The sequence below is a fragment of the Anomaloglossus baeobatrachus genome, chromosome 1, assembly GCF_048569485.1.
Source record: "Anomaloglossus baeobatrachus isolate aAnoBae1 chromosome 1, aAnoBae1.hap1, whole genome shotgun sequence".
NCBI classification, from domain to species: domain Eukaryota; kingdom Metazoa; phylum Chordata; class Amphibia; order Anura; family Aromobatidae; genus Anomaloglossus; species Anomaloglossus baeobatrachus.
The window spans coordinates 35,906,361-35,926,393 of record NC_134353.1 but is presented as its reverse complement, the minus strand read 5'-3'; the positions used below and the strand labels follow the sequence as shown (position 1 = coordinate 35,926,393).

Below are 20,033 nucleotides of genomic sequence, written 5' to 3'. Positions count from 1 at the left end.
TGCCCCTATATACAAGAATATAACTAACTACTATAATACTGCCCCCTATGTACAAGAATATAACTACTATAATACTGCCCCTATATACAAGAATATAACTAACTACTATAATACTGCTCCTATATACAAGAATATAACTACTATAATACTGCCCCCTATGTACAAGAATATAACTACTATAATACTGCCCTCTATGTACAAGAATATAACTACTATAATACTGCTCCTATGTACAAGAATATAACTGCTATAATACTGCCCCATATCTACAAGAGTATAAACTACTATAATACTGCCCTCTATGTACAGGAATATAACTACTATAATACTGCCCCTATGTACAGGAATATAACTAACTACTATAATACTGCCCCTATGTATAAGAATATAACTACTATAATACTGCCCCTATGTACAAGAATATAACTGCTATAATACTGCCCCCTATGTACAGGAATATAACTACTATAATACTGCCCCCTGTGTACAAGAATATAACTACTATAATACTGCACCTATGTACAAGAATATAACTTCTATAATACTGCCCCCTATGTACAAGAATATAACTACTATAATACTGCCCCTATGTACAAGAATATAACTACTATAATACTGCCCCTATGTACAAGAATATAACTGCTATAATACTACCCCTATGTACAATAATATAACTACTATAATACTGCCTCTATGTACAAGAATATAACTACTATAATACTGCCCCTATGTACAAGAATATAACTACTATAATACTGCCCCCTATGTACAAGAATATAACTACTATAATACTGCCCCCTATGTACAAGAATATAACTACTATAATACTGCCCCTATATACAAGAATATGACTACTATAATACTGCCCCTATGTACAAGAATATAACTACTATAATACTGCCCCTATATACAAGAATATGACTACTATAATACTGCCCCTATGTACAAGAATATAACTACTATAATACTGCCCCTATATACAAGAATATGACTGCCGGTTTTAGAGAGAATCAGCCACCAGGTGTACGGTGCCGAGTCTGAGTGCATGGTGGAGTAGAGACCCGGATTCTCAGTCACTGCAAGCGATAAAGCAGCTCTGTTTAAGTGTCATGTGTGACTACTGCACAGAGAGCGACTAGCGGGGATCATGCACGCTCAGGACAGAAGCCTCATTCTAGACACCGACCCCTCGTATGTATATCACGTTGAAGGGTCGTCCATGCTACCCCAGTACTTACCTGAAAGCAGCGACCAGCGGGGCATATATGGAGTCTCCATCGTATACGTACAGGTGATCCCAGCTGCACTCGGTGGCGAAGTGGTTGAAGCGGAGTCGCAGCACGGTGTTGTTACTGCAGAGAATAAACAGTACACATTATTAGTAGAGCTCTCGCCTCGGTATAGCAGAGTTGAAGGGTTTACAATGTGACGCATATCGACCTTCTCTGAGTCATTTGTGCTTTATACCCTGCACCGTCTAATCCTACAGGAGGTGAGACCAGGTGGTCAGCCCTGTATACTTACTTTTACATATAGTAAGAAACCTAAGCATACATATACACACACGTGATGGAACGGGAAGGGGTTAATATTACACGCCACAACCTCTGAAGGCTTAAACATAGCTTGGTGTTATGATCCGGTAACCGTGGAGGATTACGAAAAACTACCATTGGTGAAAAAACACCAAGAAAACAGGAGTAGTTGGAACCTGAGCTGACCGCAATCCCCTGACTATCAGACCACACTAGAAGTAGCCGTGGAGCGTTCCTAAACACCGAGATGCCACATCACAGCTTAAGAAACTAGCTATGCCTCACAGAAAGAAATGAGCAAATCTACCTTGCCTCAGAGAAGTCCCCAAAGGAGTAGACAGCCCCCCACATACAAAGATTACGGTGATATAGGAAAACACAGATATCCGATAGGAAAAATAGATTAAGCAAAGGCGACGCCCAACTAGCTAGATACAAAGGAAAGTGAAACTGATTGTGGTCAGTGCAAAATCCCTATAGAAAAATACCAAACTAATGATAGTAAAAATAGCCCTGAGAGGTCGAACGACCTCACCCCCACTATATCAGGTACTCCTGCAAATGAGAGAACAAAAATACCAAAAAAGACGACAAAATACAGAAGAGTAAATAATCAAATTAGACAGGGATAAAATCCCTTTTCCTGCAGGAGAGCCAGCACAGGGGAAACACCCATGCTCACCACAAAAAAAAAACAAAAAAAAAAAACACGTCACCTGCAAGGAAACAGATACACAAAAAAACAAGGAAAAACAACACCCTAAGGTGTAAACCAGGAAGCAAGAAAAAGCTGAGACTTATCTGCAGAAGTCTGGCTCAGGGAAACAGGAACAGAGACAGGGAATATACAATTATAACCAGCACCCGCACGTCACAAAGTGCTCTCCTATATAGACCAGACTTGTCTGCAATAGGACTTTCCCAATTCCCAATTAACGCCGACACCTGTCTGAGTCACAGGCTCAGATTCAGCTGCTCTAAAATTCCTGGCCACCAGAGGGAGCGTCAAAACAGCACCCACACAGACGACATTCACAACAGCTTAGCACTCTCGCTGTCTATAAACTACAATGCCCAGCATGCCATGACAGGCACCAGTGGCTAGAGCTGTAGGATTACACGTAGCTGTCGGGCCACACTTTCCTGGAAGTCTGTCCAGGATTACTATCATGACAGAATTAGCGGTAAACTGTAGTGATGCACCCCTGTGCACACCGCCATTAGGCGGAGGACCCCTTAGGGCGCACTTTTGTACAGGGTGAGACGCCCGGCACTCACGTCATACGCCGCCCTCTGCACAACAACGCCCGGCATGGTGCATGGTGTATCACAGCGCTAATGACTTTATCATTTTACAGTGTGGATTGTGGCAATCGCTCTCCGAGATAAAGTGTGACGCACGGTTGTGTAACGCTGATGTCCACGTATGTGAACATGGACCGGCGGGGGGCTGTGACCCGGCAGACCTGTCTGCTGATGGCCGGCACCGGCACGTTCTATACAACCCAAAAGATGCGAGGGGTTGGATTTTACACCCCGGCGTCACCTGCACAGGAGGATCAGTCACAGCCGCCACCCTCAGGGTGAAGAAGCTGTGCACAGCACCACGCAGCAGCGCAGGCCCGGCCGCTCCCTCCTCCACCTTTAGACTTTGGGCACCGGTCATATTTGTTGTTTACCTTGTGAATCCAGAGCTCGTCAAACATCACCCAGCGACCCGAGCGAGAGGGCACAAAGCAACACATCCTACTGTGTATATACTATATGGAGGAAAGTATGTGCCCCCTGCACACACCCCCCCCCAGGGGCTGTTACTACCTTCATACACATTAATGTACAGCGGTCCCGGCAGATATAACGGCCCCCGCTCTCTTGGGGGGATTTCTACAAGGGGATTTGTGAGGTGACAGTGATGTTGGGGGAGGCCGGGTTCACAATCTCCAATATTGGATAATGCTGAGGTCCGGGGTCAGTAATGCCCCCCCCCCCCCCCCATGTCTGTACGGAGATTGTGCACTGGGTACAGTCATAGGGAACAGAATAGAGCCTTCCCCGAACTGTTCCCACAAAGCTGGAAGCTACAATTGTTTACAATGTCCTAAGATTTCCCTTCCCTGGATATAAGAGGACGAGGATGATCCCCGATAGCCAAGATCCACCTCCACCATCTGTACAGCACAGTGCAGTCAGGGGGTAACGTTCTTTATTCACCAAACTTAGACTCCTCCATCAGACGCAGATAGAGGAGTGCGATCCGTCCCTGCACAGAACACGTCTCCTCCAGAGTCCAGTGATGGCAGCTTTACACCGCTCCATCCGACACTCCGGATTGTGCTTGGAGATGTACGGCTCGGCATTTTGCTTGGTGATGTACGGCTCGGTATTGTGCTTGGTGGTGTACGGCTCGGCATTGTGCTTGGTGGTGTACGGCTCAGCATTGTGCTTGGTGATGTACGGCTCAGCATTGTGCTTGGTGATGTATGGCTCAGCATTGTGCTTGGTGATGTATGGCTTAGCATTGTGCTCGGTGATGTACGGCTCAGCATTGTGCTTGGTGATGTACGGCTCGGCATTGTGCTTGGTGATATACGGCTCAGCATTGTGCTTGGTGGTGTACGGCTCGGCATTGTGCTTGGTGATGTACGGCTCGGCATTGTGCTTGGTGATGTACGGCTCGGCATTGTGCTTGGTGATGTACGGCTCGGCATTGTGCTTGGTGATGTACGGCTCGGCATTGTGCTTGGTGATGTAAGGCTCGGCATTGTGCTTGGTGATGTACGGCTCGGCATTGTGCTTGGTGATGTACGGCTTGACATTGTGCTTGGTGATGTACGGCTTGGCATTGTGCTTGGTGTTGTGCTTGGTGATGTACGGTTCAGCATTGTGCTTGGTGATGTACGGCTCAGCATTGTGCTTGGTGATGTACGGCTCAGCATTGTGCTTGGTGATGTACGGCTCAGCATTGTGCTTGGTGATGTACGGCTCAGCATTGTGCTTGGTGATGTACGGCTCAGCATTGTGCTTGGTGATGTACGGCTCAGCATTGTGCTTGGTGATGTACGGCTCGGCATTGTGCTCGGTGATGTACGGCTCAGCATTGTGCTCGGTGATGTATGGCTCAGCATTGTGCTCGGTGATGTACGGCTCAGCATTGTGCTTGGTGATGTACGGCTCAGCATTGTGCTTGGTGATGTACGGCTCAGCATTGTGCTTGGTGATGTATGGCTCAGCATTGTGCTTGGTGATGTACGGCTCGGCATTGTGCTTGGTGATGTACGGCTCGGCATTGTGCTTGGTGATGTACGGCTCGGCATTGTGCTTGGTGATGTACGGCTCGGCATTGTGCTTGGTGATGTACGGCTCGGCATTGTGCTTGGTGATGTACGGCTCGGCATTGTGCTTGGTGATGTACGGCTCGGCATTGTGCTTGGTGATGTACGGCTCAGCATTGTGCTTGGTGATGTACGGCTCGGCATTGTGCTTGGTGATATACGGCTCGGCATTGTGCTTGGTGATGTATGGCTCAGCATTGTGCTTGGTGATGTACGGCTCGGCATTGTGCTTGGTGATGTACGGCTCGGCATTGTGCTTGGTGATGTAAGGCTCGGCATTGTGCTTGGTGATGTACAGCTCGGCATTGTGCTTGGTGATGTACGGCTCAGCATTGTGCTCGGTGATGTACGGCTCAGCATTGTGCTTGGTGATGTACGGCTCAGCATTGTGCTTGGTGATGTATGGCTCAGCATTGTGCTTGGTGATGTACGGCTCGGCATTGTGCTTGGTGATGTATGGCTCGGCATTGTGCTTGGTGATGTATGGCTCAGCATTGTGCTTGGTGATGTACGGCTCGGCATTGTGCTTGGTGGTGTACGGCTCGGCATTGTGCTTGGTGATGTATGGCTCGGCATTGTGCTTGGTGATGTATGGCTCGGCATTGTGCTTGGTGATGTATGGCTCGGCATTGTGCTTGGTGATGTATGGCTCGGCATTGTGCTTGGTGGTGTACGGCTCGGCATTGTGCTTGGTGGTGTACGGCTCAGCATTGTGCTTGGTGGTGTACGGCTCAGCATTGTGCTTGGTGATGTACGGCTCAGCATTGTGCTTGGTGATGTATGGCTTAGCATTGTGCTTGATGTACGGCTCGGCATTGTGCTTGGTGATGTACGGCTCGGCATTGTGCTTGGTGATGCACGGCTCGGCATTGTGCTTGGTGATGCACGGCTCGGCATTGTGCTTGGTGATGTACGGCTCGGCATTGTGCTTGGTGATGTACGGCTCGGCATTGTGCTTGGTGATGCACGGCTCGGCATTGTGCTTGGTGATGCACGGCTCGGCATTGTGCTTGGTGATGTACGGCTCGGCATTGTGCTTGGTGATGTACGGCTCGGCATTGTGCTTGATGTACGGCTCAGCATTGTGCTTGGTGATGTACGGCTCGGCATTGTGCTTGGTGATGCACGGCCCTCTGCTCCTCAGCACTCGGCCCCCCCACTCTGTAACGTTACGGGGTCTGTACTTCGTGGCTGAGTTGCTGCGGTTCCTTCCTCTTCTCAATGATATCACTCACAGGTGATGGGGAAGATTCAGGAGGAAGAAATGTCATGAGTGGACTGGTCTCCCTGTTGGGTGTTCCCTCCATATTCTCACACCCCACACACTGACTGATGAGGCCACTGCTTCCTCACACACTGCCCCCTGTGGATGTGCTGGAAATGTCACCCTGGCTCTCGCTGGGGCCCGGACTGGTGTGACAAGTGACGACCTCTGTACAACACTGAGGAATATGTTACCGCTATATTTAACATGAAGCAGAACTAAATGTTGTGACAAAACCAATGGACAGAAGGTTACACTTTATCTGCGGGCACATAACACATGGCGGCACGCGTGGCTCACCTCCCCTCGATCAGCCAGGTGCACTTGGTCTTGTACTTGTAGTTCCCGGGGCCGTCGGTCACGGTGCCGCTGGGTCCACTTAACCTATAAATACAGAAAAAGGGACAAATGTAACAGAACTGAAGACAGTCAACAATCGCCGCATGGGTACAGCTGCAGATGGAGGGTGACCCGGTGACAATAAGCTTCACTAATATTCTACTTCACTTAAGTCACAGGAGGCCCCGGAGGCGCGGAGTAAGAAATGCCGCACACACCGACTCTAAGAAGCAACGTCATTTTACAGGAACACCTAAAAATAAACTATTAGTGAACAGGAAGAAAATGTGGCGAATAGGGTAGGCGGGGCTTAGTTTCATATAGTGGGGGGAGGCTCCTGCTGCAGCTTGTTACCTTAACACTAGTCCCAGAAATTTCGAGCTCCATAGGGTTCCAATGGTAGAAATGTTAAATGACCCCTCTCTGGGACCTCTAGTGTTAAAGCCACAGACGGGTCAGATTTGAGGTTTTCAAGAAGGATATGTGGAGACATGCAAATATGCGACATGTATAGGATGTTTTATATATTATTTTTTTTGTCATGTGAGGGAGGACCAGATAGTTTGAGAACCAAAAGGAATCAGGGGAGGAACGATCTGGTCCTAATGTGGAATTAGAGAGGACAATTCACACATGATCCGAAGGCCGATTATCATTGAATATAGTCACACAGATTGGTTTTTTTAATGGGGTAACCCCATTTTATAGAGCAGGTAGCTAAAAAATGCTTGGAAAAATAGGTCCTGTGCTGTAAGCAGTAGACTGATTACCCCTGTAACCGGCAGAGCTGTGGAGTCGGGGCAGAGTTCGGGGGGGCAGAGTTCGGAGGGGGAGGGGGGGGGTCAGAGTTCGGGGGGGGCAGAGTTCAGGGGGGGGGGGCAGAGTTCGGGGGGGGGGGGCAGAGTTCGGGGGGGGTGGGGGCAGAGTTCGGGGGGGGGGGGCAGAGTTCGGGGGGGGCAGAGTTCGGGGGGGGGCAGAGCTCGGGGGGGGGCAGAGCTCGGGGGGGGGGCAGAGCTCAGGGGGGGGGCAGAGCTCAGGGGGGGGGCAGAGCTCAGGGGGGGGGCAGAGCTCAGGGGGGGGGAGAGCAGAGCTGAGGACGTCAGTGCCGTGGTCTGCAGGGCTGGGGACAGGTGAGTGAGTGTGTGTGTCTACATGCGTGTGTACATGCGGAGTGTGGGAGGGGGTTGGAGGCTGTGGAGCTGAGGACGTCAGTGCCGCGGGGACTGCAGGGCTGGGGACAAGTGTGTGTGTGTGTGTGTGTGTGTGTGTGTGTGTGTGTGTGTGTGTGTGTGTGTGTGTGTGTGTGTATACACATGCGGAGTGCAGGAAAGGGGCGGAGCCTAGTGGTGAAGTGTCGGTCTCCTTGCACACTGTATCCAGGGTAAATATCGGGTAACTAAAAGCAAAGCCCTTTTTGCTTGGTTACCCGATAATTATCATGGTTACCAGCATACACCACTTAGCGCGGGCTCCCTGTACCCGTAACCACTGTAAATATCGGGGTAACTAACCAAAGAGCATTGCTTGGTTACCCGATGTTTATCCTGCTTACGGGGGCGGGGAGCCAGAGAGCGCATGCGCAGCAAAATCCTACAGATCGCGCTGCTCAAAAAAACGTTACAGGCTGCGTTGCTCCCGCCCGGCGGTCAGTTAAAAAACGACTGACCGCAACGCAGCGGATGCAACGCAGCATCATCAGTCGCAATCCGTCACTAATAGAGGTCTATGGGGAAAAACAGGATTCCTGCAAAATATTTTACAGGATACCGTAATTCCTCTAGGCTACGGATTGTGACTGATGCAAAACAACGGACGTGTGAACTTAGCCTTAAATCTATAATAAATTGGGGACAGGAGTGCAATGCAGAATGTGCTGAATATTTTTTCATAAGAATTTGGCAAAGTTATGAAATGTCCTATAAATGGCTGTGCTATTCTGATCTAAGGCTACATTCACACACAGCGTTTTTGCTGTGTTTTTTGAGGATACGTTTTTCAGCTGCAAAAGCAGATCAGATTTTTAAAAAACTGCATCACCTGAAAGGTTTCTGAGCTCATAAATAATGCAAAAGCAAATTAGAAAAACGCCACAAACTGACGGCTCATTCTGTGTGAGGATCCTCACAACACGCGGTGTCTGAATGTCCGATCTTGTCACCCATTGCCTTTGCTGGGTGCCGGAGTCACCGCATTTCACTGAATTATTTTGCCATCAATGTTCGATATGTTTGTGACAAGAAAGAAATTGTTCCCAAGACACTGGCAGTAACAGGTACTAAAGCTCATCACAGCAGCCAGTTTCTCCAGGCCTTAGTGGAAAAAGTTCTGAAAGATTAGGAACGCAAAAAAGAACAGGTTCTTGCCATTGTAAAGGACAATGCTTCACACATAAGTACAATTAAACTGATGAATAAGAGTAATGCACAACAGCTAGAAGAAGATTTAGGAATCAGTATGTGTGAGATGGAGCCACAGCGCTGCTCATGTAACTGAGGAACAAACAGATATTACAACAGAAGAACAGCAAAATGATACTTTAGGATTACATGATCTTGTTGAAGCTGCTTCAAAACACTTTCATATTCATCACATGCGCTGTGTTGTGCACACGCTGCAGCTGGCAATAAGAGATAGTCTGCAAGAGGGACATGCTGGAAATCTGATTGGAAAAGTGAGGAACTTGGTTATTGCCGCCAGAACCCCTAAAATTTATTCCATCATGAAGAGACGTGCTGGGAAAGGGGCAATTGTTGATCAGGCCACTCGGTGAGGCAGCACATATTTAATGACTGAGCGATTGCTTGAACTAAAATCGTTTCTTATAGATATGACGAACCCTCAGGTAACCCTAAATAAAGGTCAATGGACACAGGTGGCTGAATTGAAGGAATTGCTTAATCCCCCATTTACCGTGACTAAAAAATTACAAGCTGAGAATTTAACTCCTGGCATTTTTATAAGGGAGTGGAAGAACTTGCTATTTTGCCTGTCCCAAAGAGGAGGTTTAATCGCAGATGGCTTTTCTGCTTCAATGCAATAGAGAGAGAGACACAGCTATTGGAAAATAAAATTCTTCTGCCAGCTGTGTATGTGGACCCAAATCATCGTATACTGCTTGATGATCAACAGCTTACTAAAGGAAAAGAAGCTTTGACTGAGGTAGCAGTTAGGATGAGCGGCTACAGGACTGCCAGGCGCAAGAGGACTTGGATCCTGACAGTGCTACTGCTGCCATATCTTCAGCCTCATCAGAGGAGTTTGACAAGTATTTGGATGACATGGAGCAGGCAAAGCGTTGCCGCAAGGATCTGATGGAGGCGATTCTATTTATTGGAACAAATTCATGGACTGCACAAATGTTATTTACTATGTTTTTGTTGAAAACTGTTTTTTGCCACTTACATAGTGTATTACATAGTGTTTTAATATAATATATGTAATTTATCTTACATATTGTATTACATATTAACAATTTATTACAGTTTGTGATCTAAAGTTGTATCCAATAAATATATTTTATGTTCTATCTAAATATCTTGATTTATTGTATCATAACAATGATTAAATGTCTGATGTTCACATTGTACTACAATACATTTTTCACTTAAATATAAGCAATATATGTGGGAGTCTGAGTCGGTGCGAGGGAAATTGAGGAGTAGGAGTCGCAGGTTTGGTTTACCGACTCCACAGCCCTGGTAACCGGGACAAATTCCCCGGCCCCAATTACAGGGGAAATCGGCAATAAAAATAATGGATTATAGATGATTGTAATATACGATCGTTCTTAATCTTCCTCTGTGATAAAATCTAGAATTGACACCTTTTATTATGTAAACCACAAGATGAGAATCTCAAGGTCAGGAGGGTGCAGAAAAGCCGCGGCATTTATGTTATGCTTACTAACGCACAGAATAGCTGCAAAGCACCGCGAGCGACTTAACCTGAGGGTGACCCGTTGTTTATGTGATATCCCTTGAAGGATAAATGACAGCTCCCAGTAATATGGGCTGACCCTTTGCAGCTCGTTCTGTGCGAATACTTCCTTATTCTTTGAATAACAGGTTGTGTTGTACAACTAATCGCTGCGTAGCAAAGTCCGAGCTCCGTGCGCTATACGACTATGGTTAATGCCAATAAAATTGAGAAACCTCGCCACCATCGCGGCTTGTCGTATATTGTACGCCCGAGATGCAGAACTGGTGCACAGGCATGCTTACTTATTTTACTGTAGACAAACTGGAATAATTCAAGCTTTTTAATCTCGAAAAATAAAAATTCTCAAGTCTACAAACCATAGAAAATTATTTCATATGAAGCCGGGATAGCTAAGGGGACCCCATGCTATTCCTAATCTCAGGGATACTCTTGATGGTGGAGATGCCCGAATCTCCTTCCTGGCCCTGCTCCTGATGAGTCCTGATCTGATTCCCCCTCCTCCTCCACCAGGGAGAGACAGGACAGGAGTGTGTAGAAACCCACAGATAAAGACAGACAAGGGAAAACCTAAATTCTGTCACACAGCACGCACACACAAAGGCAAAGACAAAAAGAGATTCTAGAGGAAAACAAGAGCAGGAAGGAAGTACAAAACAACAAGGGTGAACTCCACAACTGCTACAAGCAATAGGCAAAAATTAATCTCAACTATTACCAGAAAATTTGTGACACCTCACAGACCAACACAAAATAACTATAGCTGGCATGGGTAGATTAATTTCACCAGCATAAATAGGAGGGGAGCAGATTTGACGTGATTAAAGGAGCAAGCAGACCAGCGGAGATTAACTCGGGAAACGAGGGGGGGGAAAACAAGGGGGGGAGGGGGGGGAAACGAGGGGGGGAGGGGGAAGGAGGGAAAAATGAGGGGGGGGAGGGGGAAGGAGGGAAAAACGAGGGGGATCGAGGGGAGAAGGGAAAAACGAGAGGGGGTAGGAGAAAAAACGAGGTGGGGAGGAGAAGGAAAAACGAGGTGGGGGAGGAGGGAAAAACGAGGAGGGAACAACGAGGGCGGGGGGGAGGAGGGAACAACGAGGGGGGAGGAGGGAAAAAAAGAGTTGTATATAGGTGCAGTATTATAAGTACTATAATACTGCCCCCTATGTACAAGAATATAACTACTATAATACTGCCCTTATATACAAGAATATAACTACTATAATACTGCCCCTATGTACAAGAATATAACTACTATAATACTGCCCCTATGTACAAGAATATAACTACTATAATACTGCTCCTATGTACAAGAATATAGCTACTATAATACTGCCCCCTATGTACAAGAATATAGCTACTATAATACTGCCCCTATGTACAAGAATATAACTACTATAATACTGTCCCTATGTACAAGAATATAACTACAATAATACTGCCCTCTATGTACAAGAATATAACTACTATAATACTGCTCCTATGTATAAGAATATAACTACTATAATACTGCCCCCTATGTACAAGAATATAACTACTATAATACTGCCCCCTATATACAAGAATATAATTACTATAATACTGCCCCCTATGTAGAAGAATATAACTACTATAATACTGCTCCTATGTGCAATAATATAATTACTATAATACTGCCCCTATGTACAAGAATATAACTACTATAATACTGCTCCTATGTACAAGAATATAACTACTATAATACTGCTCCTATGTATAAGAATATAACTACTATAATACTGCCCCTATATATAAGAATATACAGTGCCTACAAGTAGTCTTCAACCCCCTGCAGATTTAGCAGGTTTGATAAGATGCAAATAAGTTAGAGGCTGCAAACTTCAAACAAGAGCAGGATTTATTAACAGATGCATAAATCTTACAAACCAACAAGTTATGTTGCTCAGTTAAACTTTAATAAATTTTCAACATAAAAGTGTGGGTCAATTAGTATTCAACCCCTAGGTTTAATATTTTGAGGAATAACCCTTGTTTGCAATTACAGCTAACAATCGTCTTTTATAAGACCTGATCAGGCCGGCACAGGTCTCTGGAGTTATCTTGGCCCACTCCTCCATGCGGATCTTCTCCAAGTTATCTAGGTTCTTTGGGTGTCTCATGTGGACTTTAATCTTGAGCTCCTTCCACAAGTTTTCAATTGGGTTAAGGTCAGGAGACTGACTAGATCACTGCAACACCTTGATTTTTTCCCTCTTGAACCAGGCCTTGGTTTTCTTGGCTGTGTGCTTTGGGTCGTTGTCTTGTTGGAAGATGGAATGACGACCCATCTTAAGATCCTTGATGGAGGAGCGGAGGTTCTTGGCCAAAATCTCCAGGTAGGCCGTGCTATCCATCTTCCCATGGATGCGGACCAGATGGCCAGGCCCCTTGGCTGAGAAACAGCCCCACAGCATGATGCTGCCACCACCATGCTTGACTGTAGGGATGGTATTCTTGGGGTCGTATGCAGTGCCATCCAGTCTCCAAACGTCACGTGTGTGGTTGGCACCAAAGATCTCGATCTTGGTCTCATCAGACCACAGAACCTTGAACCAGTCTGTCTCAGAGTCCTCCAAGTGATCATGAGCAAACTGTAGACGAGCCTTGACATGACGCTGTGAAAGTAAAGGTACCTTACGGGCTCGTCTGGAACGGAGACCATTGCGGTGGAGTACGTTACTTATGGTATTGACTGAAACCAATGTCCCCACTGCCATGAGATCTTCCCGGAGCTCCTTCCTTGTTGTCCTTGGGTTAGCCTTGACTCTTCGGACAAGCCTGGCCTCGGCACTGGTGGAAACTTTCAAAGGCTGTCCAGGCCGTGGAAGGCTAACAGTAGTTCCATAAGCCTTCCACTTCCGGATGATGCTCCCAACAGTGGAGACAGGTAGGCCCAACTCCTTGGAAAGGGTTTTGTACCCCTTGCCAGCCTTGTGACCCTCCACGATCTTGTCTCTGATGGCCTTGGAATGCTCCTCTGTCTTTCCCATGTTGACCATGTATGAGTGCTGTTCACAAGTTTAGGGAGGGTCTTAATTAGAAAAGGCTGGAAAAAGAGATAATTAATCCAAACATGTGAAGCTCATTGTTCTTTGTGCCTGAAATACTTCTTAATACTTTAGGGGAACCAAACAGAATTCTGGTGGTTTGAGGGGTTGAATAATAAATGACCCTCTGAATAAACGTTTCTCAATTTAAAAAAAAAAAAAAAAAAAGAAATAACATTCTTTTTTGCTGCATTTCACACTTCCAGGCTGATCTACAGTCCAAATGTCACAATGCCAAGTTATTCCGAATGTGTAAACCTGCTAAATCTGCAGGGGGTTGAATACTACTTGTAGGCACTGTATCTCCTATAATACTGCTCATATGTACAAGAATATAACTACTATAATACCGCCCCCTATGTACAAGAATGTAACTACTATAATACTGCCCCTATATACAAGAATATAGCTCCTATAATACTGCCCCCTATGTACAAGAATATAACTACTATAATACTGCTCATATGTACAAGAATATAACTACTATAATACTGCTCCCTATGTACATGAATATAACTACTATAATACTGCCCCTATGTATAAGAATATAACTACTATAATACTGCCCCTATGTATAAGAATATAACTACTATAATACTGCCCCTATGTATAAGAATATAACTACTATAATATTGCCCCCTATGTACAAGAATATAACTACTATAATACTGCCCCTATATATAAGAATATAGCTCCTATAATACTGCCCCCTATGGACAAGAATATAACTACTATAATACTGCCCCTATGTACAAGAATATAACTACTATAATACTGCCCCTATATACAAGAATATAGCTCCTATAATACTGCTCATATGTACAAGAATATAACTACTATAATACTGCCCCTATGTACAAGAATATAACTACTATAATACTGCTCCTATGTACAAGAATATAACTACTATAATACTGCCCCTATGTACAAGAATATAACTACTATAATACTGCCCTCTATGTACAAGAATTTAACTACTATAATACTGCCCCCTATGTACAAGAATTTAACTACTATAATACTGCCCCTATATATAAGAATATAGCTCCTATAATACTGCCCCCTATGTACAAGAATATAACTACTATAATACTGCTCCTATGTATAAGAATATAACTACTATAATACTGCACCCTATGTACAAGAATATAACTACTATAATACTGCCCCCTATGTACAAGAATATAACTACTATAATATTGCCCTTATGTACAAGAATATAACTACTATAATACTGCCCCTATGTACAAAAATATAACTACTATAATACTGCTCCCATGTATAAGAATATAACTACTATAATACTGCCTCTATGTACAAGAATATAACTACTATAATACTGCCCCCTATGTACAAGAATATAACTACTATAATACTGCCCCTATGTACAAGAATATAACTACTATAATACTGCCTCTATGTACAAGAATATAACTACTATAATACTGCCCCTATGTACAAGAATATAACTACTATAATACTGCCCCCTATGTACAAGAATATAACTACTATAATACTGCCCCTATGCACAAGAATATAACTACTATAATACTGCTCCTATGTATAAGAATATAACTACTATAATACTGCTCCCATATACAAGAATATAACTACTATAATACTGCTCCTCTGTACAAGAATATAACTACTATAATACTGCCCCTATGTATAAGAATATAACTACAATAATACTGCCCTCTATGTACAAGAATTTAACTACTATAATACTGCCCCCTATGTACAAGAATATAACTACTATAATACTGCTCCTATGTATAAGAATATAACTACTATAATACTGCTCCTATGTATAAGAATATAACTACTATAATACTGCTCCTATGTACAAGAATATAACTACTATAATACTGCTCCTATGTACAAGAATATAACTACTATAATACTGCTCCTCTGTACAAGAATATAACTACTATAATACTGCCCCTATGTATAAGAATATAACTACAATAATACTGCCCTCTATGTACAAGAATTTAACTACTATAATACTGCCCCCTATGTACAAGAATATAACTACTATAATACTGCTCCTATGTATAAGAATATAACTACTATAATACTGCTCGTATAAGAATATAACTACTATAATACTGCTCCTATGTACAAGAATATAACTACTATAATACTGCTCCCATGCATAAGAATATAACTACTATAATACTGCCCCTATGTACAAGAATATAACTACTATAATACTGCTCCTATGTACAAGAATATAACTACTATAATACTGCCTCTATGTACAAGAATATAACTACTATAATACTGCCCCCTATGTACAAGAATATAACTATATATAATACTGCCCCCTATGTACAAGAATATAACTACTATAATACTGCCCCTATGTACAAGAGTATAACTACTATAATACTGCCTCTATGTACAAGAATATAACTACTATAATACTGCCCCTATGTACAAGAATATAACTACTATAATACTGCCCCCTATGTACAAGAATATAACTACTATAATACTGCCCCTATGTACAAGAATATAACTACTATAATACTGCCCTCTATGTACAAGAATATAACTGCTATAATACTGCTCCTCTGTACAAGACTATAACTACTATAATACTGCTCCTATGAATAAGAATATAACTACTATAATACTGCTCCCATATACAAGAATATAACTACTATAATACTGCTCCTCTGTACAAGAATATAACTACTATAATACTGCCCCTATGTATAAGAATATAACTACTATAATACTGCCCTCTATGTACAAGAATTTAACTACTATAATACTGCCCCCTATGTACAAGAATATAACTACTATAATACTGCCCCTATGTACAAGAATATAACTATTATAATACTGCCCCCTATGTACAAGAATATAACTACTATAATACTGCCCCTATGTACAAGAATATAACTACTATAATACTGCCCTCTATGTACAAGAATATAACTGCTATAATACTGCTCCTCTGTACAAGACTATAACTACTATAATACTGCCCCTATGTATAAGAATATAACTACTATAATACTGCTCCCATATACAAGAATATAACTACTATAATACTGCTCCTCTGTACAAGAATATAACTACTATAATACTGCCCCTATGTATAAGAATATAACTACTATAATACTGCCCTCTATGTACAAGAATATAACTACTATAATACTGCTCCTATGTATAAGAATATAACTACTATAATACTGCTCCTATGTATAAGAATATAACTACTATAATACTGCTCCTATGTACAAGAATATAACTACTATAATACTGCTCCCATGCATAAGAATATAACTACTATAATACTGCCCCTATGTACAAGAATATAACTACTATAATACTGCTCCCATGTATAAGAATATAACTACTATAATACTGCCTCTATGTACAAGAATATAACTACTATAATACTGCCCCCTATGTACAAGAATATAACTACTATAATACTGCCCCCTATGTACAAGAATATAACTACTATAATACTGCCCCTATGTACAAGAATATAACTGCTATAATACTGCCTCTATGTACAAGAATATAACTACTATAATACTGCCCCTATGTATAAGAATATAACTACTATAATACTGCTCCCATATACAAGAATATAACTACTATAATACTGCTCCTCTGTACAAGAATATAACTACTATAAGGCTATGTGCCCACGCTGCGGATTTGCCGCGGATTTTGCCGCGGATTTGCCGCGGATTTCCCGAAAATCTGCAGCAGCGGCACTTCCAAGCCATTTCAATGGCATTTTGGAAATGCTGTGTCCATGCTGCGGATTTTTCTGCTGCGGATTTGCCGCGGAAAAATCTGCAGCATGTCAATTGTTTGTTGCGGATTTTGGTGCGGATTTGGGTATAGAATGGGGAAAAAAAAAAAAAAAAAATCCGCATCAAAATCCGCGGTAAATCCGCGGCAAATCCGCGGGTGCGGATTTGCCGCGAAAGTCGCGGATTTTCATGCAGAAAAATCCGCAGGTACATTCTACCGTGTACACATAGCCTAATACTGCCCCTATGTATAAGAATATAACTACTATAATACTGCTCCCATATACAAGAATATAACTACTATAATAGTGCCCCTATGTACAAGAATATAACTACTATAATACTGCCCCTATATACAAGAATATAACTACTATAATACTGCTCCTATGTACAAGAATATAACTACTATAATAGTGCCCCTATATACAAGAATATAACTACTATAATACTGCTCCCATATACAAGAATATAACTACTATAATAGTGCCCCTATGTACAAGAATATAACTACTATAATACTGCCCCTATGTACAAGAATATAACTACTATAATACTGCTCCTATGTACAAGAATATAACTACTATAATAGTGCCCCTATATACAAGAATATAACTACTATAATACTGCCCCTATGTACAGGAATATAACTACTATAATAGTGCCCCTATATACAAGAATATAACTACTATAATACTGCCCCTATATACAAGAATATAACTACTATAATACTGCTCCTATGTACAAGAATATAACTACTATAATACTGCTCCTATATACAAGAATATAACTACTATAATACTGCCCCTATGTACAAGAATATAACTGCTATAATAGTGCCCCTATATACAAGAATATAACTACTATAATACTGCCCCCTATGTACAAGAATATAACTACTATAATACTGCCCCTATGTACAAGAATATAACTACTATAATACTGCCCCTATGTATAAGAATATAACTACTATAATACTGCTCCCATATACAAGAATATAACTACTATAATAGTGCCCCTATGTACAAGAATATAACTACTATAATACTGCCCCTATATACAAGAATATAACTACTATAATACTGCTCCTATGTACAAGAATATAACTACTATAATAGTGCCCCTATATACAAGAATATAACTACTATAATACTGCTCCCATATACAAGAATATAACTACTATAATAGTGCCCCTATGTACAAGAATATAACTACTATAATACTGCCCCTATGTACAAGAATATAACTACTATAATACTGCTCCTATGTACAAGAATATAACTACTATAATAGTGCCCCTATATACAAGAATATAACTACTATAATACTGCCCCTATGTACAGGAATATAACTACTATAATAGTGCCCCTATATACAAGAATATAACTACTATAATACTGCCCCTATATACAAGAATATAACTACTATAATACTGCTCCTATGTACAAGAATATAACTACTATAATACTGCTCCTATATACAAGAATATAACTACTATAATACTGCCCCTATGTACAAGAATATAACTGCTATAATAGTGCCCCTATATACAAGAATATAACTACTATAATACTGCCCCCTATGTACAAGAATATAACTACTATAATACTGCCCCTATGTACAAGAATATAACTACTATAATACTGCCCCTATGTACAAGAATATAACTACTATAATACTGCTCCTATGTACAAGAATATAACTACTATAATACTGCTCCTATATACAAGAATATAACTACTATAATACTGCCCCTATGTACAAGAATATAACTGCTATAATAGTGCCCCTATATACAAGAATATAACTACTATAATACTGCCCCCTATGTACAAGAATATAACTACTATAATACTGCCCCTATGTATAAGAATATAACTACTATAATACTGCCCCTATGTATAAGAATATAACTACTATAATACTGCCCCTATATACAGGCATATAAATACTATAATACTGTTCTTATGTACAAGTATATAATTAGCATAATACTGAATGGCACAGACACGAATATACCCGCTATGATACAGTAAGAAGGTATCTGGTGTACGGGTGCAGCTTATTCTATGGATCGGGTAGGGGGCAGAGAAGTTTTCTATCTGCTGTAAATTGCAGTATACTGGACGTGATCTAAACCCCACGAGGCGTCACTACCTTTGATATGAGCTTATTAATCCCAGTGAAGTGTCTGTTTCCGGAATGAATTCCAGAATAAACCGTGTGACAGCAGAGCAGCACAAGCGTCACGTCAGACAGCAGGGCGGCCATAAACCACTTTACTGGTAATAAAATGATCACCTTCCGCGTCATAAAAAATGATTCTCACAATGGGAAAGTCTGTGCTGGAGCAGAAGAGCCGCAATAATGCACAGTATAAACTACTAATACCAGGCGGCAGGGATCAGGGCCAGGTCTGGGCGGTTATCGGTTACAGGTGGCACCATCTTTTTTGCCAAATATATCAATGATACATTTTTGAGGTTTCCTTTCCCCCACCATTTATTGGTTTACAAACTACGGTAAAAGGTATAGCTGCTGAGCCGAAATTTGTGATACAAATGTAGTTTTCTTTTGGTGGTATTATGAAATGACTGCTGGTGCTGTGTAGTATGAAATACATTGACAAGCAAAAGGGTAACAATGTTTCACACTATTGGCTTTCTGGCTCCATATCTCACCATCCACTGCAGCTTTGAGCGTGAGATGACCTTCATTTTATAGACAATCATCTTGGCTATCTCATACATAAATGTGACTTGCAGTTATTTAGCATATGA

General features: G+C 42.1%; 1 protein-coding gene across 1 annotated transcript in view; it reads right to left on the bottom strand.

Annotated features, from left to right (window-relative positions):
• Positions 1-20,033, bottom strand: part of ATRN (attractin) — a 189,553-nt gene that overhangs the window by 151,754 nt on the left and 17,766 nt on the right. Inside the window, 2 exon segments of the mRNA XM_075346398.1 lie at positions 1,239-1,352; positions 6,432-6,515. Coding sequence (XP_075202513.1) covers positions 1,239-1,352; positions 6,432-6,515 — 198 coding nt within the window.